The sequence below is a fragment of the Ascaphus truei genome, chromosome 9 (assembly GCF_040206685.1).
Source record: "Ascaphus truei isolate aAscTru1 chromosome 9, aAscTru1.hap1, whole genome shotgun sequence".
Taxonomy (NCBI): domain Eukaryota; kingdom Metazoa; phylum Chordata; class Amphibia; order Anura; family Ascaphidae; genus Ascaphus; species Ascaphus truei.
Genome location: NC_134491.1, coordinates 32,420,919 through 32,445,437, shown reverse-complemented (window position 1 = coordinate 32,445,437; position 24,519 = coordinate 32,420,919). Strand labels below are relative to the sequence as shown.

General features: G+C 44.9%; 2 protein-coding genes across 5 annotated transcripts; both read right to left on the bottom strand.

Moving 5' to 3' along the window:
- Positions 1–435: 435 nt before the first annotated feature.
- On the bottom strand, positions 436–5,376 carry LOC142502801 (acyl-coenzyme A thioesterase 1-like). Of its 2 annotated transcripts, XM_075614323.1 has the most exons (4): positions 5,132–5,376; positions 4,564–5,074; positions 2,604–2,806; positions 436–1,412 (listed from the first exon to the last, which is right to left on the bottom strand). In XM_075614323.1, exons 1-4 carry the CDS (start codon positions 5,219–5,221, stop codon positions 813–815), a joined length of 1,404 nt encoding a protein of 467 aa, XP_075470438.1. In that variant the 5' UTR covers positions 5,222–5,376; the 3' UTR covers positions 436–812. The 2 variants fall into 2 exon arrangements, with proteins under 2 accessions (XP_075470438.1, XP_075470437.1); XM_075614322.1 differs by having other exon boundaries at positions 4,564–5,375.
- Positions 5,377–11,225: 5,849 nt separating this feature from the next.
- Positions 11,226–24,100, bottom strand: JMJD7 (jumonji domain containing 7). 3 transcript variants are annotated; one of them, XR_012803855.1, is made up of 9 exons: positions 20,679–20,808; positions 19,403–19,556; positions 18,494–18,747; positions 17,535–17,591; positions 15,049–15,144; positions 13,129–13,205; positions 12,169–12,328; positions 11,573–11,757; positions 11,226–11,503 (listed from the first exon to the last, which is right to left on the bottom strand). XR_012803855.1 is itself a non-coding variant. In XM_075614325.1 (8 exons), the coding sequence occupies exons 1-8, from the start codon at positions 23,984–23,986 to the stop codon at positions 11,669–11,671; spliced, it is 912 nt and encodes a 303-aa protein (XP_075470440.1). In that variant the 5' UTR covers positions 23,987–24,100; the 3' UTR covers positions 11,226–11,668. The 3 variants fall into 3 exon arrangements, 2 of the variants coding, with proteins under 2 accessions (XP_075470440.1, XP_075470439.1); XM_075614325.1 differs by lacking the exon at positions 20,679–20,808 and adding an exon at positions 23,962–24,100 and having other exon boundaries at positions 11,226–11,757; XM_075614324.1 differs by having other exon boundaries at positions 11,226–11,757.
- Positions 24,101–24,519: the final 419 nt, after the last annotated feature.

Genomic DNA, 24,519 nt, shown 5'->3' with positions numbered 1-24,519 from the left:
AAAAATAAAATAAAATGCCAGCTACATCTGACACACACACACACACACACACACACACACACACACACACACACACACACACACACACACACACACACACACACTAACTTTTGTTGGAGCCATACGTTTGGGAATTATATTTTATCCTGACACTTTACTCAAGACACTTGTTCCATCAATTTTTAGGGTATTACTAGTTTTAATTGCAATGTAGCACATACTCTTCTACATGTGAACACTTAATAGGCACCTCATACGTCACACACCCCGTGCTACGGGCGATATTACAGTTATGTAACATTTTCTCTATGCAGTGAAGGAAATTCAACGTAGAGAAAATAAAATTGGTGGTGTAGGAACCTGCTGGGTTTACTTGTATGTGACGCCAAGGAAGCTTAACATGTTTTATTCAAAAAAATGAAACCAAAATGACCCTTACATATTTAATTTGCCATTTATTTTAATAATTAAATTAATTGGATGTGCATTGGGGCTCCTTTTTTTCCAAGCTATTTATTTAAACATTGTAAGATAAAACCAGGGAACCGTTCAACCTTGTTCAGCTACTCCCTTGTATGTGATGTCACAGTGTTAAACAATATCTGGCCCAGTCTCCTACTGAACTGGGAAGAAGTGGGTGGGCCAACAGCAGAAAAATCACATGGTTACCTTGTTCAAGACCAGGAGGCATGATCATTACGTTTGTTTAATGAAGCCAGCTCAAGTGTTACGTGGTTTACAAAGACATTTTGTGTGCTCAGTGGGGATAATTAATTAATTGGTATTTTTTAAGGGGGCTGAACAGCAGAATGCTACAGTCGGCTGTGCATGGCATTGTATGGCATCAGATGCTTTGACAAAAAGCTTTGGATCTTCTGCCATGCATCCACCTGTGCCCTGGCATGGTCTTTGGTCTGCCCGCCCCATAACATTGGTACACCTAAGAGTTTGTGATGAGAAGCTCGGCATAGAGGGAAGTTAGGGGGCTCCAGTAGGTGCCCGGCCCCTGGGTAGCAATAAAACTCAACATCCTTCCCATGCCCTCTAAGGCGTGAGACCAGCTGATCGCTGTAGGCTGCACTGGGCCAGTTCATATCGTCTGAACCAGAGAGCAAGAGGAAAGCAGCAGAGGATTTCTCAACTGGGATCAGACACTTTTCATGTGCGGGGTCCCGGGGATCATCCATGGCCTCTGAAAAGTCCAGCACACCGGATTCTGTGAACTTGATCTTCTCAGAGTTGAACTCCAGGCCTGGCAGCACAAATCCATCACATTGTAAGGGAGCAAAGGTGTTCGCGCCACAGCCAGAGATACCGACGGCTGCTTTGATGCCAGGGAGGAACGTCGCCATGGAAATCGCCAAGTCAGACCCCTTTGAGATGCCTACAACCCCAATTTCTTGGTTGTTAACCTAGAAAAGCATTATGGAGAGGATGTCAGACCTTCTGCTCTCCTACTATGCTTCATTACTTTGAGGAGAAATCTCACTGTGATGACGTCAAATGGCTCAGGAGTGTCCCACATTAAAGTTCTAAGGGCCAGTGTTACTGGGGAACAGTCACGTGTGAGCTGGAATGTACGCATGCAAGGCAAGCAAAACGGCAATAACAGGCAGTGTCTTCCTCTACCAACCTTTGTATGCCCTCTCTGCCCTGCACTTGTTCTTAGCCCTCATTCAATCTAATATTCAGGATTTCCCCATCTAATTTGATATTCAAATCCGATTATGTCAGATACGAGAAAAAGGCATCTGTTTTATACACTCCCTTACCGCTACATTTGTTATGATACAGCAGCGAAAGAATGACTGCAGGAAGTAAAAGAAAATCCAATCCTACTTCCAACATACAACCACGCACAAATTATACTAAAGCAAAATCAGAGGCTACAGAAAACATTTTTTTTTTAATTATTTATATAGGATATACTTGGATATTTCACATATTAAGAACCAGGCCACAAATCACTAACTGAAGTACCGCAATTGTTTTTTCTAATTTGGGGTCAAACTGTACAACAAACTAATCGTTTGGAGGGCTTAACAAACCCGTAATGTCACCTATTTGCGGACTCTAGTCCGACTACCGCAACTTTGGAATCACTGCACCATTCTCCCCTCAAAGCCTTTATCCTTTGCAGTGTTCTTATGAGTCTTGTTGATAGCCCTCTGTGAACGTCACACCCTTCTACTTGTGCCCACGGGTTGATCGGGGCTACATCGTGCATCAGAACAGGACGACATCTATTATTGTTGCTGACGTCCCAGGGGGAGAATAGGGGAAAAACCCAGAACCTTATGATCAATACAGTAGTGATCATCTCACCCTGGAGCAAGAATGTTAGCGGCACGGTCATCTTGGACATGCTAGTGGTGAAAGAGTTAATGACAGGAGTCATGCATTGTATATGAACAGTATTTGTTGCTCTTCCATGAAAGGCTTTTTGGCCTATATACCTGCAAGCTATGAAACATACCCAGAACGATCTTATACAGCAAGTGGTAGAAAATAGCTTTATGAAGAAATTTTATTTGCAACTAAAAATACATGTTGGCAAGAAGAGATGCCCCATTAAGAAGCCCAGAGTGCATATATACACATACCTGTGGCTGACTTCTTAAAAACTCCACCGCTTCCCTGAAGTAGCCCAAGTCGAGTCCAATAATGCTTTTGGGGAGATCATCATAGTCAAAATAAGCCAGTGCCAGAGTTAGGAAGCCATGGTTGGCTAGTAGACTGGCTCTATGCTCCATGAGACCACCTCCAGTTCCATACAGGTCAATTACTGCAGGAAACGGACCAGACCCTGCATGGGAGAACGAAGAAAATAAATAAATAAAGATCTGTTTAAAACTGGCACTGGAAATATCCAGTATCACACTCCGTGACTTAAGTATAACCATAGAAGGGGTAGAGTACCACTAATTTAATACTGTATCTGAGAGACTACGGTCGATATCCACAGAAGTGTGCCAAGCTTTAGCATAACGTTACTACTTTATATTAATATGAATGGAAGCCGAGGAGTGCTAAAGCTTAACGCTCCTTTGTAGAACTGGGCCTATGGTTTTGTTTTTTTGTTATTTCCATTCTCAGAATTCCCTTACGTCACAATTGTACTGGATTTCCAACTCAAGGGAAGGCAGAGACATCCCCAGCGTGGAATTGCAGCCTCATCTTATTTTGTCATGTTGTTCCAAGGCATTTTTAGCGAGACATTGTTCCCCTTAGAAAGTTTCAACAAGATTAAGGAGACACCTACAGGAACGTGGAGAGGTAATCGCGCTAAAAAGGTAAGAAAAAGATGTATTTTAAGGAGGGTATTGCATTTAGAACAGCCTTTTACAAAACAGCGCGTCTTGTAAACACAATGGAATTGGATGCTGCGCGTTTTTGAATTAGGCTTCGAGGACATATTGTACTTTGAAACAAACATTAAAAATATCCGACATGATGCTTGAGTGTTTTCGATTAACTGAAAATCCAATAAGTGGATAAATTGCTCAAAGGGCAGACTTTAAAAGGGAAGAAAAAGAGTGCATGCAAGGAAAACCATTAATTCATCCCTTTATAATAAGTGCATCAAGAAGCTCGTCCTTTTGTTCCATACAGTATAACCGCTCCCTATATTGCTCACTGACACCAACAATCCGAAAGCAACCAATAGCCAGATACATTACCATTAAAGTAGATATTCTAAATAAAAGGTGGACAGCAAAGGGGTATTTATAGGGAAAGAAATGCACATATTTTAGTGCTGTAAAAGAACCACTAGCCAATATGCCAACTAAAACATAATCCATGTAAAACTGATTCTCTCACTACAAGAGAAGTGGCATTAAGTCACCATATTAGATTTTTGTCAGGCTGGGAGTCAGTGTGACATGTATGGTCCCTCACTACCTGTCCACTGCAGTTCTAAGCAACAATTTAGGATATATTAAGGACAACAAACACAGAATAACTACAGGCGCAGAATAACTGCAGGCGCAGAATAACTACAGGCACAGAATAACTACAGGCACTGGGAGTGCTAGAGAGAATAAAACGAAGCAGCTTGGCCTTGAATGATTTATTATAGTCGGGACAGTCATTCTGCACGTTTTGCGGTCAATTTTTAACATGACAATGTATATCGTCATTTCTGTCGTCCCCTCGTCCTTGCAACTTTTATGCTTCAATTCTCACCAAAAAAAAACCAAGTGATAACCTTCCGCTTTCAGGCCATTTTAAAATTCCACTTTTAAATTTCTGTTTTAACTGAACGCAATGCCAATAACCCCCTCCCATCTCCCTAATCATACAGCCACCCCAATAACCTCTGCCCCACCCCCATGAATCCCACCCAATAATCTTATTTACCCCCTTATACAGTCCCATGAACCCCACCCCAATAACCTCTGCCCCCTATACAGCTCCATGAATCCCACCCCAATACCCCCTGCCCTCCCCCTAATGATACACCCCAATAACCCCTGCCCCCCTCAATGACATAGCCACCCCAATACCCCCTGCCATCCCCCAATGATACGCCCCCTCACCCCAGTCCGGGCCCGCACTCACCGGGCGGCAGGAAGAGGCTGCCCCGGACCCTCCCCTCCCGCACCGGGCTCCGGGTCACCCCCTCCCGCATGAAGCTCCTCTCCTGGGCGGCCGTGGCCAGCAGGCGGCCGGGCGGCTCGTGGTCCTGGTACAGAGCGAGCTCCAGGCGGAGGGGGGTCTGCACATCCCTCCGGAGCAGCCTCCTGAAGGGAGTCCGCGGCTGCAGGGACCACAGGGGCCCCTCGGGCTCTACCCCACAGAAGCTGCCGCCCTGCAGGGCCGGGGAGCGGCTCAGCTCCAGCTCCCCGCGGCTCCCCGCCCGGTACCGACCCAGGGAGGTGAAGGTCTCCCCGCCTTCATCAGTCACAGCCGCCCGGAGAGTCACCTCCTGTCCGGCGCTCAGGCCTGAGACTGTCACCCGCAGCGGCTCATCCCACAGGCAGCCGCCGGGGGAGGCCTGCAGGGACACGGACATGCACCGGGAGGAGAGGCCGCGGGGGGAGGCCTGCAGGGACACGGGGCGGAGGGACAGGCCGCGGGAGGAGAAGCCGCGGGGGGAGGCCTGCAGGGACACGGGGCGGAGGGACAGGCCGCGGGAGGAGAAGCCGTGGGACCGGGAAGCCTGCAGGGACACGGACATGCACCGGGAGGAGAGGCCGCGGGAGAGCAGGGCCTGCATAGGGCACCGTGGAGCAGTACGGGCTGCAATGTCCTTGTGAGGAGAGGCCTAGCGAGCCTAGCAGGGGGGCCGCAAACAAACAGCCCTTATCATAGTGACACCTGGGACCAGTCCTGCAGGAGACATTCCTTACTGCTCAGGCACTGGGACCAGGGCCAACTTTTGTTGTTGCAGGTTAATACTTTGCTGCTTTATAAATAATTAACTACCTAATTGCAGTGATAAATGAACCATTAACTACCCTTTCTGTTCCTAAATACAGGATCACCAACTTCATGAAAGTCCCACATTCTCAGTGCAGGTCTATATACACCCCCTTCCATGTTAAATGCTTTAATATGCTGTCTGATCATTTCTTATCTGAATATTCAGTAACCACAGAAGTGCCCAGGGAAACACTTTTATCCGTGACAAATTATTTTAACAAGCCTATACATTAATTGTTCACTAATCATTGTATTGCTTATTTCTGTAGTGCTACCCTCTAACATATTGTGGGGAAGTGTTGAAAATAACTATTTGCTTTCACAGGAAATAAAGGCATTGTTTCCCACTGATTAAATGTGAATGATATGATTTTGACAGAGAACCTAATAAATATTAGTATTAACCATTACATGACGACCATCTGTACCATCACATTGGTTCAGCAAATATACCAATACCTATTGGACCCCACAACTTACATATCCGACATAAGCAATAATACTGTATACAGAAGTGGTTTCCAACCTTTTTTTGGTTAAGGAACCCTAAGTGAAATTCTGAGGAACCCTAACCATCTTTAATAGCAACTCTGTGATCAGATACATTGAAAATTCTTCTGTATTTGATAAAATGTTTAATTGACCAGACACTTGCAGGGAGCCCTTTAGGGATGCCCAGGGGAACCCTGGATGAAAAACACTAGTATACAGACTGCCTGGGAAATGCATTCATCCCATTAATTTAAGGGAAGACGCGTAGTTTTAGGTGCTTTCATTGACAGAGCCTGTTCTGGAACATGTTCACTGTTCTACCACACACAGGAAAACGTACTCTACACGGTTCCACAATCTCTTCTATAAGCAAAAGGGTTAATCCACTAGCAGTCGAAATCAGTATAAATTAAATTCGGTCACAGTGCAACTTGGTCAAAGTCTGTTTAACAGTTGGTTATACCGCTGGATGCAAATCTATTAGCACCTAATATCCCTAACTAACCATTATTAGATTCTATAATAAGTGTCTGGTCTGTCTGAGCCAGAGCTACAAGACCATGAAACTCAGAGAGCTGAAACGTTGCATGCATACTAAGGGGACTCTAGGGGTGCACACCTGGGGGGTTATTTTTATTTTTGGGACAATCGTTTTTGTATTTTTAATCCTTTTTTAACTGCTCTGCCTCTTGATTGGTTGTTCCTCTCTGCAAAGCCACTGATTGGTTGCATTCTCGGCGCGAGGCCGCTGATTGACCTTTGGTGTGCAGGGAGGTATGTGATTGGTCACCACGCTGAGCTGGTGATCTTCTGGACATTTCTTAGCAGGAGAGCGTAGGCCGTAGTCCAGGAGGTAACACCGCGAGTGCGGGCAGGAGACATGACCAAGTCGCCACCACTCACCTTGCCTCCAAGGTGGGGCTCCAAAAAACCCTTGCCTAAAAACCCTTTACCATGGTCCCATTAGCCTAAAAAACCATTACCCTGGTCCCCTTTATTTATTTATAAAATATTTTACCAGGAAGTAATACATTGAGAGTTTCCTCTCGTTTTCAAGTATGTCCTGGGCATAGAGTTGTACATCCAGGGTAGGAAGGGAGAGATTAATCAGGAACACCCCAAAAAAGAATAAACATATAATGGTGCAACAAAAACACAAAAATGGGCAAAAAGAAAAACTTGGCTCATATGAATTACCTACTTACAAAAAGTAGGTGAAGAATCAGCGTGTAACAGGGAACAGGGTTGCAGGAACTCGGGAGGGCTTGCACTCTGGATCAACTCATGAGGAAACAGCAGAAAAGAGACCATAGTGCAGACCAGCAAAAAGGTTTATATCGCAATAAAAGGTAAGGAATGTACTCACAATGTGTACAAGTAAAATAGGCACATAAAATAGTGAGGTAGTAGATCTCACGCTAGAGAAGTGGTGACCGGACCGTCTCTCCAATACTCCCGCAGTCAGACTGTTCGAGCGGTGTCTGACGTCACATCCGTTTGAGGCTTGACAGCTTCCGGTAATGAGGGAAGAAACAGGTACGTAGTACAGCGGTCTCTTCTCTGGAACGGGGATTACTGCGCAGGAAATGGAAGCTCTATGCGTTTCGCTGACTGGCGTCAGCTTCATCAGGAGCAGTATCATGATCAACAGTATCAAAATCCTTTGCAAAATCTAGGAATATTGCACCAGTGAGTTGTCCCCGTTCCATTCCACACTGGATTTCATTGCAAACTTTTAGCAGGGTAGTTACCGTGGAGTGTTTGGGATGAAAGCCAGATTGGAATTGGCTAGGGAAATTACCCTAACGCTAAATTGAAGTCAAGTCAAGTTGAAGCATGTAACACATGGAGTTTGTTTTCCCTGGGTCCCATGTATTGTATTGTATTGTATGTCTTTATTTATATAGCGCCATTAATGTACATAGCGCTAATGTACATAAATTCACTTCATGTATTTATTTAAAGACCATATATCAAAATGATATTATTTCTGAAAGGTAATATATAAATAGGTATTTAATAGGGGCCATATCTTTTTATGAAATAGGAGACAAGAACACCCACTTGAAAGCACTCATTGTAGAGTATGATATGATGAATTAATAAATAATACTTTATTATCAATAAATAAAATAAATGAATATATAACTAAACTAAATAATACAACAGTGAATAAATCACATTGGTGACTAAACATATAAAACAGGCCAAAGTGCTCAATATAGTGGCGGCCGCCTTTATCCTCATGCGGCCGCCACCGCAAGATTTTTAAAAACGCGGCGCGCGGCTTTTTTTTTTCAGTTTTCCCGCGCCACGGGCGCTTTCAATGATAAGCGCCATTAGCGCTTATCTGATGATGCGCCCACCGCGCAGGAAACTCTGAAAGAAACGGAGAAAATCCCCGCATTTATCCGGGTAAGTAGGAGAATAAAGGTGGTCGCAACAGTACATAAACTGAAACAAAGGGGAGATCCATAACAAACAATCACTTAATAGTAATGAAATAGCTCGTTAATCACAATTGATACAGGATAACCCCTAGGTCCAGCACTAGAAATAGTTAAAAACCTGTACGTTCTAAGCAGGTAGCGTAAGACTGGCCATTTTAATATTCACAAATAAATGGCGTATGAATGTTCCTACAAAAACTTACAGTTGGTACTAAATGATCCAAAATGATGTGTCGAATAACACAATCAATGTTGCAGAGGTACATCAGCTAATGTTAGAGCACCTAGAGTACGAAGTACAGGATCGCAGCAAATAAATAATGACCTTGTTGCTAAATAAACATTAATATAATCCTGATACATAAAGTGCAAGAGAGCCCACAAAATGTGTTGAAATGGCTCAGAGGCACGGATCTGGTCCGTATCAAGATATAGCCTCCTAGTTGAAATGCTAAAATACACTTAAGGCAAAAATAGGTAGCTCATAGCAATAAAGAACCTACAGTGAGGAACAAACAAATCGCAGATAGATAGGGTGAACCCGCAAGTGTAGCACACACACGTGATTCAGCAGCCAGCTACTGTGGGGATTACATGCAGTGAAAAGAGAAGTATTCCAATAACGCTGCAACAGTATCGATATCAGAGGCTGCTATATTACTATTATTACTATTATTTGAGTGCCGGTTTATCCGCATGTCGCCAATATGCAGGTCTGATTTCCACACACTTTGCTAACTGTGATTATGGGCATAATATAACCCTACATTAAGTAAGTTACATTGTATCTAGTACTATGACATGACGATGGAGATAGTAATATAGCAGCCTCTGATATCGATACTGTTGCAGCGTTATTGGAATACTTCTCTTTTCACTGCATGTAATCCACACAGTAGCTGGCTGCTGAATCACGTGTGTGTGCTACACTTGCGGGTTCACCCTATCTATCTGCGATTTGTTTGTTCCTCACTGTAGGTTCTTTATTGCTATGAGCTACCTATTTTTGCCTTAAGTGCATTTTAGCATTTCAACTAGGAGGCTATATCTTGATACGGACCAGATCCGTGCCTCAGAGCCATTTCAACACATTTTGTGGGCTCTCTTGCACTTTATGTATCAGGATTATATTAATGTTTATTTAGCAACAAGGTCATTATTTATTTGCTGCGATCCTGTACTTCGTACTCTAGGTGCTCTAACATTAGCTGATGTACCTCTGCAACATTGATTGTGTTATTCGACACATCATTTTGGATCATTTAGTACCAACTGTAAGTTTTTGTAGGAACATTCATACGCCATTTATTTGTGAATATTAAAATGGTCAGTCTTACGCTACCTGCTTAGAACGTACAGGTTTTTAACTATTTCTAGTGCTGGACCTAGGGGTTATCCTGTATCAATTGTGATTAACGAGCTATTTCATTACTATTAAGTGATTGTTTGTTATGGATCTCCCCTTTGTTTCAGTTTATGTATTGGTCTGTTTTATATGTTTAGTCACCAATCTGATTTATTCACTGTTGTATTATTTAGTTTAGTTATATATTCATTTATTTTATTGATAATAAAGTATTATTAATTAATCAATCATATCATACTCAACAATGAGTGCTTTCAAGAGGGTGTTCTTGTCTCCTATGTCATAATTACTCCCTATCCTCTTTTGCACCTTTGTTACTATTATATACACTGTTTATTGAGCTGATGCGAGTCACCTTCCCTTCCCCCCCCTTATTAGCCATATCTTTTTCGTAAGATGGAGTGCGAGCGCTTCAATGGGCGCATTCAACTGGAAAATACAACAATCCAATATCCCTTAGTATATAAATCAAACTGTAGTACAAATAATCAATTAAATATATTTAAAAAAAAGAAAAACAAAGCTATCCTACATAGATCCTGAGTGCGTCTGCGATGATGTTAGGGTGCAACGAGTCTAGACCTGCGGTTCCCCACTTTTTTACATTGTTCACCCCGCTATAAAATATTTGTTCTGAGAACCCCTAGTTAATAAATCTTATTGCTTACTCAGAATATCGCTAATCAAACTGTTCGACTAATCTCAAGCAGTATAGTGTCCTGAGTTCGTGGGGGGAACAAACGCTTAATAAGGCCCCAAACTGCACCTTAGTTTGTGCAGATAGCATTGGTGGTTTCGCTGTCACTCACTGCTGGAGCTCCCAAAGCCATGTGGCCGGCCTGCTTCACATGTTTTTGTTCGTGCCCCGCGTGCGATACGCGCACTGTGTCCACAGCCTTAGAGACCCCTTGTTAACCCTTAGGGGTTCCCGAAATCACTGTTTGAAATCACTGGTCTAGGCAATGTTCAGAACTACAGAACCGACTATAGGACACAATGTATACAATAATGAACAAAAGTGCCAACACCAAAAGGTCGTAGAAAAGGTGAATGGTTTTGTATTTTCGATTGGTCAACGTCCCTCGTGTTGACACTTGTGGTTTAGGATCACCTCAGGTGGGTAATGGTTATTAGGTAAGCTCACCTTTCTAAGGTATGAATTTGTCTTGGTACAATATAATGTGCCGATTCTCAATAAGAATATTTGTTTTTATTATATGGCGCTTAAAAACATATTTTGATTACTGGCACAGGGAGATAAAGTGACCTTCCCAAGGTCACATGGAGAGCAGACACGGCGAGTGACATTACTGCTGAGCTACTACTTCAGCCTGGTACTCCTACGGGAGAAGCCTGCAGAGTACTATAGCTCCAGTATGTCCTTCAGCCCCAAGGTAAACTTAAAAGATGTAAATAATGATGCACTGCATATGTACAATGTTTGCTCATGCACTTAATTTGTATATAAAGTGGGACTTGGATTCTGTAACTCTGATAAACTCTTTTTAATCACAATTTCTACTATAAAATATAAATAATGTCTCTTCGCAATGTTTCTCTAGTGGAAGGACTGGTATCCTTATCCGAAAGGGTAAGATGACCTCAGAGATCTGACCTTCTGGTCTTCTCCCTGGACAGTGCTATTTCTCTAACCCCCCCTCCCTCCCTCCCTCATGAGCTGGGTTGGCATGGGGAGGTTTAGCACAGGATGGCCCAAGTCTGTTTAGAGTAGAAGGTCCCAGTCTCTTCACAATTGGGGCAGTAGAAGGTCCCAGTCTCTTCATAATACTTGGGGCAGTTGAAGGCCCCAGTCTCTTCACAGTTGGGGCAGTAGAAGGTCCCAGTCTCTTCACAGTTGGGGCAGTAGAAGGTCCCACTCTCTTCACACTTGGGACAGTAGAAGGTCCCAGTCTCTTCACACTTGGAGCTCTGTTTACACACGTCCCACAGCTTTGGTAAGAGATTCGAGGAGTTGAAAGTAGTGGTATCTGATGTCATATTCCATGTCATACCAGTAATTCACTGTGAAAGAATGAGCCAAGAAGAAGAAAAACAAAGATGTGAGAATGTCGATCTTCTGTTCAACAAAACCATTCAACCCTATTTAGTTGACCATTTCCTTTAACTTTAGATCCTAATCAATCTTCATCTGCCTGTCCCAAACAATTAGATTTGTTGAATTCCGTTACTATATTTGCCTCGAACAACTTTGCAAGGAGGCTGTTCCATGAATGCACTAAACAATTACCATTATCTCCAGCCTATCTCCCTCTAGTTTCATAGTATCACTCCTTGTTCTAGCATTCGGGAAAATGACCTATGAGATAGTGCATGCAGTCTGTATCACATCCCTCCCTGTTCTTGCCCATCTCCCAAGTTGAGGGCTTCTAGCATTTCCTTATAAGGCATTTGCTCCCCCAGCTCTCATCTTACCTGCGACGCAACCGTGAGACTGACGCACGTGGTGGAACCAGAGTGAAGGCAGAAACAGCATTTCCCCAGCTCTCACTGTGCAATGCAGAGGACGTGTCCGTTTGTACTCTGGGTACAAACTCAAGTCTGGGTCTAACGGGTCAAGAGGAATCCAGGGGACCTTCAGAAAAGTAAGGGGATTTGGTATATAGTGTACACAATCCCAAGACATTTAGTTAGGTTACGGTTCACTGGTATTTACAGAAAGCGACCAGCATATCATCAAATACAAAATGGAACAAGCCCAATAAATATAGGGAAGGAATTCTTGTCTCATCTTATTTGTTAGGACAGCAAATAAAAATACCACTTCAGCACATTCACGTCTCAGACAAGTCCACAAACGTGCCTTTCTACATTATTTCTTAGCATACAATGCCTCCACTGCAGCCAGGGATTCTGGGTAATAACATGCAAATGAGGGTTATAAGAACTCGCGCGGACATTTGTAGGGAGTTTATTTGGTGGGTAAACGTTTTGTTTCTCTACTGGGACTCTACTAAGAGGTTATTTAACTATTTATTCAAATGTATGCCCAACATCTGTTCACGCAAGTGCTGGATCTTCTTCATTCTTCTTCAGACATGTCCACCTTTGGCATCTCTAAGCCCCTCTCGCAGGATTACAATATAATGGTGAGTGCCCCTTCCTTACATAGCATTGTATTAGTTTGTGTAGGACAATCTTCTTATTACACAATGTAACTATATTTAGTATGTGCCTGTTTCCATCTTCTCCTCTTTGCTTTCCCGAACACATGTACACTTACTTACTGAAAGTGGAGACCTAGCAGCACTCGTGTGATAAACTGCACCAATAGGGGAGAGAACTACAAATGGGTAACCTGAAACATGTGGGGCAAAGAGACACACCCAAAATCACTGTGTCAGTGTAAATGGTCTATACTGAAATAAGTGGTACCTTCTCTGCGGACTCATGGTCCACAACCTGGAATGATCCATCTTCATGAACTTCATATGTTGCCGGCTGGTACATCTCTGAAACAGCACAATGCTTCTCTTAGGATCAAGTTCACGGCACTACCTAACTAAGGCCTTGGCCATGTTTGGCGCTTGCTGGCGGAAGCGTGCTGACGCGCGCTCCCGCTCAGCACTGAGCCCCTACAGCCGCAATTAGAGCGGCTTTAGTAGGGGCTCACCTGCGCTTCCGCGCGCTTCAGCACAGGTGGCTCAATCAGTCCCAGGTTCAGTACAGACAGCTAAATCAGTGCCAGGTTTAGCACAGGTGGCTCAGAGGCTCATTCTTCGACTGAGCCACTGATTGAGCCATCTGTGCTGAAGCTGCGATATCCTGAAAACCTGACCTGTTGGGGGGGCGGGTGGGGAGGGCTTGACGACTCTAGTTGATCTTCCCTGACCTATAGGTTGCTTAAGAACACTCTTAGTTCTGGTGCAAGCTGGTCCATCAGTGGCCCTATATTCCAAGCAGAGGCATAAAGTAAAGTAGCGGCAATATCCAAAAGATGGAGGCACACAGGTTATAGTTGCAAAGAAATACAGAAGTTTACCTAAATGAACGTATCGGGGACACAGCACCTTCCTCAGACAATGCCTCACCATGTATATACGGTTGGCATGCCTGAGGAAGGGGTATGTGTCCCCACAACAGTACATTTCCTGTCTGCTACAGCATGAAGTAAACTTCAGCATTTTTGCAACTACAACCTGTGTGCCTCCATCTTTTGGATATTGCATTACAAACTAGTTAGGGGCTGAACTATATACCAGCAGGATGCTCCCAGGGGAGGCTTGTATACAAGCAGGCGATGATGTGTGCATGTGAAGCGAAGATGCAGCACTGTTGTGACGTCCCTGTCTCCCACCCTTCCCTCCTCTTTGTACATCTTGTTTACTCATTTTCGCTCTTAAAACAAAAGTAACATATTGATAGTGCCAGGGGCCATGTTAAATCCCCAATAGAACGGCTGGGCATTTGTTAAAGTGCCTTAAAAACAGCAGTGGTCCTTGCAGACCTGAAACAGCAGGGCTACGCTTTTTTGCCAGTATTTTAGAACGATGTATACCATTTTAATGCTCTAAAGATGGAAAGGGAGGTGGTGTTTCTAGAATATAATTCTTGATTAAAGTGTAGACCTAATATTGTTAATAAAACAGAGTAATAGTACTGGGCACTCAGTGCCCACTACACCGGGTACTCGGTGCCCACTACACCGGGTACTCGGTGCCCACTACACCGGGTACTCGGTGCCCACTACACCGGGTACTCGGTGCCCACTACACCGGGTACTCGGTGCCCACTACACCGGGTACTCGGTGCCCACTACACCCGGTGCCCACTACACCGGGTACTCGGTGCCCACTACACCGGGTACTCGGTGCCCACTACACCGGGTACTCGGTGCCCACTACACCGGGTACTCGGTGCCCACTACACCGGGTACTCGGTGCCCACTACACCGGGCACTCGGTGCCCACTACACCGGGCACTCGGTGCCCACTACACCGGGCACTCGGTGCCCACTACACCGGGCACTCGGTGCCCACTACACCGGGCACTCGGTGCCCACTACACCGGGCACTCGGTGCCCACTACACCGGGCACTCGGTGCCCACTACACCGGGGACTCGGTGCCCACTACACCGGGGACTCGGTGCCCACTACACCGGGTACTCGGTGCCCACTACACCGGGTACTCGGTGCCCACTACACCGGGTACTCGGTGCCCACTACACCGGGTACTCAGTGCCCACTACACCGGTACACTGACTGTTGGCCCTGATGTAGGTTTCCATACACTGCTAAAGAAGCCCTCCCTTGTGCGGGTGAGAAGTGCATTAGGAAGTGATTGAGAGTTTGTACCATATGGAATAAAGGGCCGATCAGTCGGTGGGTGCAGAATGAAGCGCTTCTCTCCTGAAATCACACAGTATAGATTCTCATAGTGATCTTTATGCACTAGAAGAAGAGAAAGGCCAAAGACATGAGTTATTACTTGGACGTTCAGAAAGGAATTGACGGCAGATAAGGAACATGTGACCCTCTTAGGCTGTGCTTATAGTGACGGCGACAGCGACGTCACGACAAAACAAATGCATTGCCGCCACCGCGTGCGCGTATACTAAACGCGACGGATTGGTCGCGATCGCTGGAAGTCATCTCTATTTCATTTTCCAGCGACCGTCGCGTCACCGTCACTATAAGCGCAGCCTTACTCTGCTCATCTATGGATTTCATTTCATAACCTTGCAGCCATCGCTTCTACATATCAGGCATTTACTGTATTAGCCTCAACGGGGAGACTGGATGATGCATTCACAAACACCCCATGGAAGAGAGACTATTCCAGGGGTAGCCAACTCCAGTTTTCAAGGACCACCAACAGGTCAGGTTATCAGGATATCCCTGCTTCAGCACAGGTGGCTCAATCAATGGCTCAGTCTACATCTGAGCCACCTGTGCTAAAGCAGGGATATCCTGAAAACCGGACCTGTTGGTGGCGCTTGAGAACTAGAGTTGCCCACTCCTGCTCTATTCCATCTCAGTTTGGTCGACCGCCCTCCAGCCTGAAATCATGATCCCCCGTTCTGGTATTTCTGTTTCTCTGGAAAATATGCCTAGTTTAATGATGCCACCAAAATACTAGAAAGTCTGTCAATCCCACTTCCTTCCCCGTTCTCCCAGGGAACACATGCTTTCCCCATCAGATCATCTCTATTGGCACTGATTCATATTTTCGATTGTTGTTTTGTAGTGTATTACATGAAATAACACTTGTGTATTCCAATGATCTTTTGTAAACATACATATGCACTCATGCAGCCACCTCTGGGATGGTGACCTACAGCCACCAAAGAAAAAGGAACACAGCGTTATTATAACCAAATTACTGGTGACAAGCTTCGCACCAAGGAGTTTGCCAAGATTATAGAGTAAGTCTAAATGACTCAGGCTGAAATCAAACCTTCAATGTTGTATATTCAAAACCAACCCCTACCCATCTGAATTATTTACCAATACCTATTGCCCTTCAAAAGCTCTCCCATTATAGATATAAATAACAATTAGAGATCAGTGCCTACAAGGCAGTACCTCCTACTAACCAACATTTAACTGAGAAAACAAAGCTAGCGCAATCGATTCTCATCTGAACCGCGGCACCTTGTTAACCAACAGAGAGATGCAGGTGTTGTAAACGGTTTCCCAGCGGGTACACATTGCGGTGTCTTAACGGACCATCTGAAGTTTACAGCCGTAGCTTGCAAGACTCGTCACACAAGTTGCAAGGGGTCCTTGAATGGAAGTTAAGAGTGTTAATGGATCAACTGGCTAGTGAGGATTATCTGATTTATGAGGAGAGGCTAGCTAAATTAGATTTATTGACATTAGAAAAGAGGCGTCTAAGAGAGGATATGATAACTATATACAAATATATTCAGGGACAGTACAGGGAGCTTTCAAAAGAACTATTCATCCCATGGGCAGTACAAAGGACTCAGGGTCATCCATTAAGGTTGGAAGAAAGGAGATTTCACCAGCAACAAAGGAAAGTGTTCTTTACAGTAAGGGCAGTTACAATGTGGAATTCATTATCCATGGAGACTGTGATGGCAGATACAATAGATATCTTTAAAAAAAAAATTGAACATCTTTTTGGAAAGGTATACAGGTATATACCAAATAAGTAAACATGGGAATGATGTTGATCCAGCGAGTAATCTGATATTTGGAGTCAGAAAGGAATTTATTTTCCCCCTTATGAGATATCATTGGATGAAATGACTCTGGGTTTTTTTTTGGTTTGCCTTCCTCTGGATCAATAAACAAGTATAGATATAGGATAAAGTATCTGTTGTCTAATTTTAGGATAGGTTGAACTTGATGGATGGATGTCTTTTTTCAACTTTATCTACTACAGATGCAGCCACCAGATCACTTGCTTTGGAAAATCTGGGGCAATCTCCCAATAAACTGCAACATTTCTGTGACATTTCTGCAGCCAGACTAATGGCCCATCGGATTAGCACAGCGGGGGGTCCCTGCCGCCTTAAACTGAATGGGACTGCAGGGACGCCTGTTGGGTTAATCCGATGGGCCATTAGGAATCTCACAGAAATGTTCAGGCATTTACTGTGAGATGCCTTAGTTGTTACCCAGGCAAGTGATCGGATACTGGTGGCTGCATCTGCATGTAACTATGTAACTCTTTCCAACTGTCTGTGGTTTTTATCATTGTTCCTGCCATACATAAACACAGAGGTGTGCTGCCAGGATTTCACCCCAGGGGTGGCTGCGTGAGTGCCTCAGAATGAATAAATATATATCAATATTGAGAAGTACATGCTTACAGGAGGTCACGGCTGCAGACTCGCCCAGCCAGAAATTGACAGCATCCGGTGTCTTTCCTAGACAAAAAATAAAGGCAACAAAACGGTTCAATTATAGCAGCAAATAGAACTGGAACAATTAGCCGACTCCAGGGCAGCTGTTTAATCAGGCAGTTTGTTTGCGTCATGTAACCAGCTAGGAAATGCTTTGCTTGTGCCCCTGGTTGCAAAGAGGCCTAAACACTCCCCAGGTTTGTTTCATTATAAATGTCAGTCTTTGAGGCGTATAAAGTAAGCACCAAATCTTACATCAGGGGTGCTCATCTCCAGTCAAGCCCCCCGCCACATGTCAGGTTTTCAGGATATCCCTGCTTCAGCACAGGTGGCACAATCAGTCCCAGCTTCAGCACGGGTGGCTCAATCAGAGGCTCAGTTGAAGCGGAGTGAGGCTGATGTGCGCCGTCCGTGTCGGTTCCTGGACCCAGGGTGGTCTCAGTGCTTGAGACAGAGCGTCCCTTTGTGTGGGCATTGTGTTTTTCTGTTTGTTTTTAGTAAATCACATACCTGTTCTGTGGTCTGTTTCTCTTCTCATTTTCACAGGTGAAGGATCTGAGGTCTGATATCACACTGGCACTCTGAGCACTATTTTGAAACCTGCATTATTATGGTTCATGCCACCACTGAAAGAGGTCTAACCTCTACACTGCCTTATTTAACTGCATATCGAGTGGGAGATGTGTTTTTTTCTGCTTCCATATCCTGCATTTTTGCTGTGTTGCACTATTTCCCCCCTTTTTCTTTGCGCTCCGTATACTGCACCATACAGTATTGTACCAGCAGAATTTACATGTAAGAGCATTTAAAGTCTCAAAGATATGTTTGCCACACTGCGTTGTTAAAATAGGTGGCGTTTTATTCTGGGAGTTATGCTACACGTGGCATGGTGATGGGTGAATCTCAACCCCTTAATAATGCCTTACCTAGTGCCTCGCTCATCCATGGTATGTGGCTCTCCACGTCCCCCATGAGCTCAGGGAATTCTTCTGTCAGGTTGGAGCATTGCTTCTGGATGTAGAACACACCTGGGGGCTTTGTTTTCTTCTCCACAATGTCCAGGAAGTGAGTGAAGTGCATGTTCCTTTCCTCCGGCATGACAAACCTGTCCCTGTAAACTGCGTCTGCATAGCCATTCGGGGTAACGGCTACACTTACTGTCTTGGACCCTACATGTGCCCTGCAGAAAGTAACACAAATGTAAGTAGTCAAGCTACTGTCCCACACCCACTGTCACTTCTACCCACAATCAAGGCTAGGCACTGCCATCTACAGCAGTTATTCCCACACCCACTGTCACTTATACCTATCATTGTGGCCAAGCACTGCCATCTACTGCACTTATTCCCACACCTGCTGTGTCTGTAAGTCTCCCAACATACCACTTAGATTGTAAGCTTTCCGGGGCGGAGATTTCCTTTCCTATTGTCTGATTTTGCTGCACTTATTGTATTATAATTCCCTGTACTGTATGGTCTTTGTAAAGCAGAGTACACTGTCGGCACTATGTAAATAAAGATACACACACATTTAATATGCATAGAAAATTGTAGTTACAGTACAACCAGTCATAGTAATCACCAGTAAATAAAATTAAGTCATACTATTAAATTCCTTTGCCAATTATTAGTATTTTTTTATATGACCCAGAATTACAAAGAACTGCTGAGTTAGTGGAACCCGCATTTTCCAAACCATAAAGGTGTCTCACTTATGGGATACCTGGAAGTAACAGACAGAATTCTGCGTATAAGATTACTTTCTTATCACATAAGTTGAGGGAGAAAAAAAAAACTCTATATATGAAAGAACCACTATGGATCCAGCTCCCTTACCGGAGGTATTCAAATGTCCATTTGTGCAGAGCTGGCCAGTGGGTAAAGGCATTGCGTATAATACAGGGTCTGTTTGGACACAGCCACTCACGATAAAACTTCAAGGCAGGGGGAGGCCCATCCAGGTATGGGACAGAATCTGTGCCCTGCAGTTCTACAGAGGAGATACAAGGGACACGGTGAAGTGACTCTTACCAACATATGAGAAAAGAAAAAAAAAAATATATATATATATATATTTATTAAAAACTACACTCATTTACAGCAGACGGTGGAGCGCCTGTAAGATAAAATCACAACACATACAAATAAATGATGAAGTATATTTGAAAATGAAGTGCCCAAACAAAATACAGGCATACCCCACATTAACGTACACAATGGGACCGGAGCATGTATGTAAAGCGAAAATGTACTTAAAGTGAAGCACTACTTTTCTCCACTTATCGATGCATGTACTGTACTGCAATCGTCATATACGTGCAGAACTGATGTAAATAAGGCATTTGTAACAGGCTCTATAGTCTCCCCGCTTGCGCACACCTTCGTTACAGGTAGGGAGCCGGTATTGCTGTTCAGGACGTGCTGACAGGCGCATGCTTGAGCTGCCGTTTGCCTATTGAGCGAGATGTACTTACTCGCGAGTGTACTTAAAGTGAGTGTACTTAAACCGGGGTATGCCTGTACAAAAGACTTACAAAAGGTCTGACCTCCTTGCAGGTGAGATTGGATGTGTTGTGCTATAAAAAGCCCTTCATCAGGATATTGTGTTATATGTGTGTAATCTCACCGGCACTCAGAGCAAATTATGGTGTAGTCACAAAGACCTTCCAAGAGGAATTTAAATGCAGAAAAAAAGACAAGCACAACATTTCGTGAGTGTGGGGTTGTTATACTGGCCAATTCGAACCTTGAATAAAGGCTCTTAAGGGATATTAGCACTTGATCTGCGTTGAATGCCATTCAAGCCAATAGCAGTTAGCGCATCCATATCCTTTATCAGAGCACCGCGAATACCCCCCCCCCCCCCCCCCCCCCCCCACTTGTTTATACACTGGATTTCTAATGTAGATATTATTTATGTGAGGCTTTGCTTTATTATATGAATTCAGAACAGGTTAGAACATGTAAACTCCTTTTGTTTAACGTGCAATGTAGTTGCTGGATATATTATTCCGTCTCCCTCCCCGTGTTTTGCTGGGACTTTCTTAGCATTGGAAAGAAGCCGCAGGGTCAGTCACTTAATCCCCTCACACACAGGCTCAGGTCAGCATACCCCTAACTTCATCAGAGAAGTCCTGTATAGATTTCCATACAGCCTGCGCCGCCTCTGCCATCCCACACACAGCTGCACTGCCTCTTCCCCCCACACACAGGCAGCTGCACTGACTGCCACCCCACACACCGGAAGCTGCGCTGATAGGGAGGAGCAATCCTGCACGCTACCAGACACGTGGTATCTCCACCCGCAGTGCAGCAGCCAATCAGGTACCTTGTGACGTAGCAAAAAGCTGCACCTGTAACGTTTACAAGGCAATCCCTCTACTGAGGCCGAATCGCTGCACTGCCCCCTTCAGGGCCCCATGTGGCATTGCCGCAGAGACCTGCATTCTATGCTCAGGAGCTAGGTAGAATAGATCATGGCACATACACATATATGTATATACCTACAAACATAGGTGGTTCCCAACCTTTTATTTACATTTTATGCACCCCCTGCTAGAAAATATTTGTCATGTGAAACCCTAATTAATAAATCTTATTGCCTACTCAGATTATTGCTAATAAAAATGTGTTGATCCCAGGCCAGGCAGTATACAGTAGTGAAGAGACAAACTGGGCCAGCCCAGAGACAGGGTTTCTTTTGATGAACGACATGCAAATATCAAAAATACATAGAGATGCAGTTTGATTGTATTTGAAATAAAGAAACACTTTAAAGCTCATTGATCCCACAGGCAGGAGTAAGTCCTCTTGTGAAGTAACAGATCAGCGTGCCGACATTCAGAATGTGAATCAGAGACTAGGGGGAAGTCTGATGTTGAGATTGTCTCTGTTCCTCAAAATCTAACATTGTACATGAAATTAGCAATTGAGACAGTCCAGTGATTGACTAAACAAAATTAAGTTCCTTTGAGAGACTGTAGAGAGGGACTCATGGGATCCCTGTAAGTGCGAACATCCATTGGTGTGCTCCAGCCGTACGCGATACGTACAGAAATAAAGAATGAATAGCGATGCACAGCACATTGAAACACTGCAAGTTCCAGGCCTCAGTGTTACTATGCGCTGTGCGTCGCTATTCATTCTTCATTGCAGTATCCATTAGTTGTTTGTTTTTTTGGGGGGGGAGGCGACATAATAAAAGCCCCAAACTATACTTTCATGTGAGCAGTCCACAATGGCGGTATCAGTGCGGCCCAAAACATCCAGGGGGAGCATGTGGGGAGATAAGAGAACAATATATACAATTTAAGTGCAGACGTCAGGTGTTATATGGTTATAAAAGCTATGTCTTGGCTCTTATGGTTGATCTACTCACAGGAGCAAGGTGATATAATGAGCAGTTGGCAAATTGGGTTGCCACCCTTGAAGATATCTGTGGATAGTACCCCCCTAACGATTCTCTGTCAGCAGAGTATATATAGAGAGAGGGAAAAGAAATTTGAACAAAAGTTAAAAGCATATATCACAATATGTGAATGGAGGATCTCCCGAAACAGCTCACCGCCTCCTTCAGGTCAGTCTGCTGGCTTCTACTGCTCTGCGTCCTGGACCGGAGCTTCCTTCTGCGCGCCCGTCTGCAAGATGTGACGTCACTGCATTCAGAGCTGCTTCTACGGATCGTCTCCAAGACCAAAATTGGTCCACTGGTATAACTCTACGCGTTTCGCCTCAGTTACCTGACGAAGCCGAGACACAGTTTGGTAACTGAGGCGAAACGCGTAGAGTTATACCAGTGGACCAATTTTGGTCTTGGAGACGATCCGTAGAAGCAGCTCTGAATGCAGTGACGTCACATCTTGCAGACGGGCGCGCAGAAGGAAGCTCCGGTCCAGGACGCAGAGCAGTAGAAGCCAGCAGACTGACCTGAAGGAGGCGGTGAGCTGTTTCGGGAGATCCTCCATTCACATATTGTGATATATGCTTTTAACTTTTGTTCAAATTTCTTTTCCCTCTCTCTATATATACTCTGCTGACGGAGAATCGTTAGGGGGGTACTATCCACAGATATCTTCAAGGGTGGCAACCCAATTTGCCAACTGCTCATTATATCACCTTGCTCCTGTGAGTAGATCAACCATAAGGGCCAAGACATAGCTTTTATAACCATATAACACCTGACGTCTGCACTTAAATTGTATATATTGTTCTCTTATCTCCCCACATGCTCCCCCTGGATGTTTTGAGCAATACTTAACCCTTGGAACCCGTGACACAGGTCCCACCAGTGAGGTTTGAGCAAGGGGTTGGATTATTAATCCTATCTGTACCACTTTTCTATTACATTCTACAATAATTCATTCACGAAGTAGCGCCTGTTTTTTCACTCTTTTCTAGCACGGTATCAGTGCGGCCAACAGCTTTCCTGAGGCCCAGGATTATATTCATGACTGCTGACAGAGCGGGGAAGGGAGAAGGTGGCTGGGACACGTCTCGGGCCCAGTGGCTGTGGGGGCCCGGCCAGAGGCCGTCCAGGAGGGAGAGGACTTTGCATCGTTTGGGGGGGGGGGGGGGGGGGGGGGAGGGTGTAGTGGTATCTGTATCTGGGCAGGCTACTTTTGTATTGGGAGTGTGCCAGAAGAGGGGGAAGTGTGGGGGGGAGAGAGAGATTGAGGGAGCAGGATTGAATGTGATGGGGTAATTGACAGCAGAGAAGGGGGGGGGGAGAGAAAGGGTTGTAAGAGGAGGGGCGTGCGAGTGAGGGAGGAGAGACAGAAGGGGCAGAGAAATACAGGTGTGAAAGGCTTGCAAGGCCACCAACACCAGGGGGGGGGGAGGGTTTAGTCCTGGGTCTTAAGAAATCTATCAGCGGTCCCGCTTGCCCTGAGCCCCAGATTGTTGTACGAGGGAGATGTCCACTCAGGCCGCAGGCCCAAAAGGCACCCAGAGTAAATATATTTAATTTGTTTTCCCATTTAAAAAAAAAAAAAAAACCTCTTGATTACACAAGCATTTTCATCTCGCTGTGCGCTGCGACTTCTCATACAGCTGGAACACGCCAGAAGTCTGCATGGATAAGGGTCCCATGAATATCTAAAAATCAGCCCATTCGTTCAAAGGCAAAGTAGCTTACACTGTCATTCATTGTGGACTATATTGACTTGATGTTGTGTGACCTACAAAAAGACATCTAGGAGAGATTATCTTCAAGTCTTCCCCTATATACTGCTGTCACACACCACTTCAAAAAGGTATACCCCACATCTGGGATTGTAGAATGTTCCTTTTAAATGTGGACTTTTTCCTCTTCATGCACAACAGTCTCTTCTACATAGATCTTAGAAACTGCACAAAGGTTTCTGGGGGTTTACACAAGGGGTTAAAGATGTGTTTACCTGTTGCCTTCGGCTGTCCAAGCATTGCATTTGGAGCTGGACTACAACTCCCAGAAGACCCCTGTACACGAGCATGAGCAAGGAGAGCAGTAGCGATGAAGCGGCAGGGGCCTGAAACTACAGAGCCCCGTGGCCTCGTTCAGGGTGCCAGAGGCAGGAGTTGGAGGGAGGGCGTTCGCGTAAGCGAGCGGCAGTCTGCTGGGCGATGTGTGTTCATCCTCCCAGCAGACTTTTTCAGGAGTTGAGGTGGCGGGGAGGGGGCGGGGCTACAGACGGCAGCTTAGGGATCCAAGTTGCAGTCTTGAAATCATTCTCAAGAATGATTTCATTGGCTGCCGAGGTCCCAGTGACGCTGCTGCAGCTTCAAAAAAACAAGTTGGTTTGTTTATTGAAACTGTAGCCAGCGTCAACTCCGTACTTCGGAGACAGGGAAGCTGCTACCCTGACAACCACAATTCCCTTTCAATACATTGTTTCGGACGGCAGCTCGCACGTAAGCACGCCCTCCCTCCGAAGCCAGCACCCTGAACGAGGAAGGAAACCCTCAGAGCCGGACGT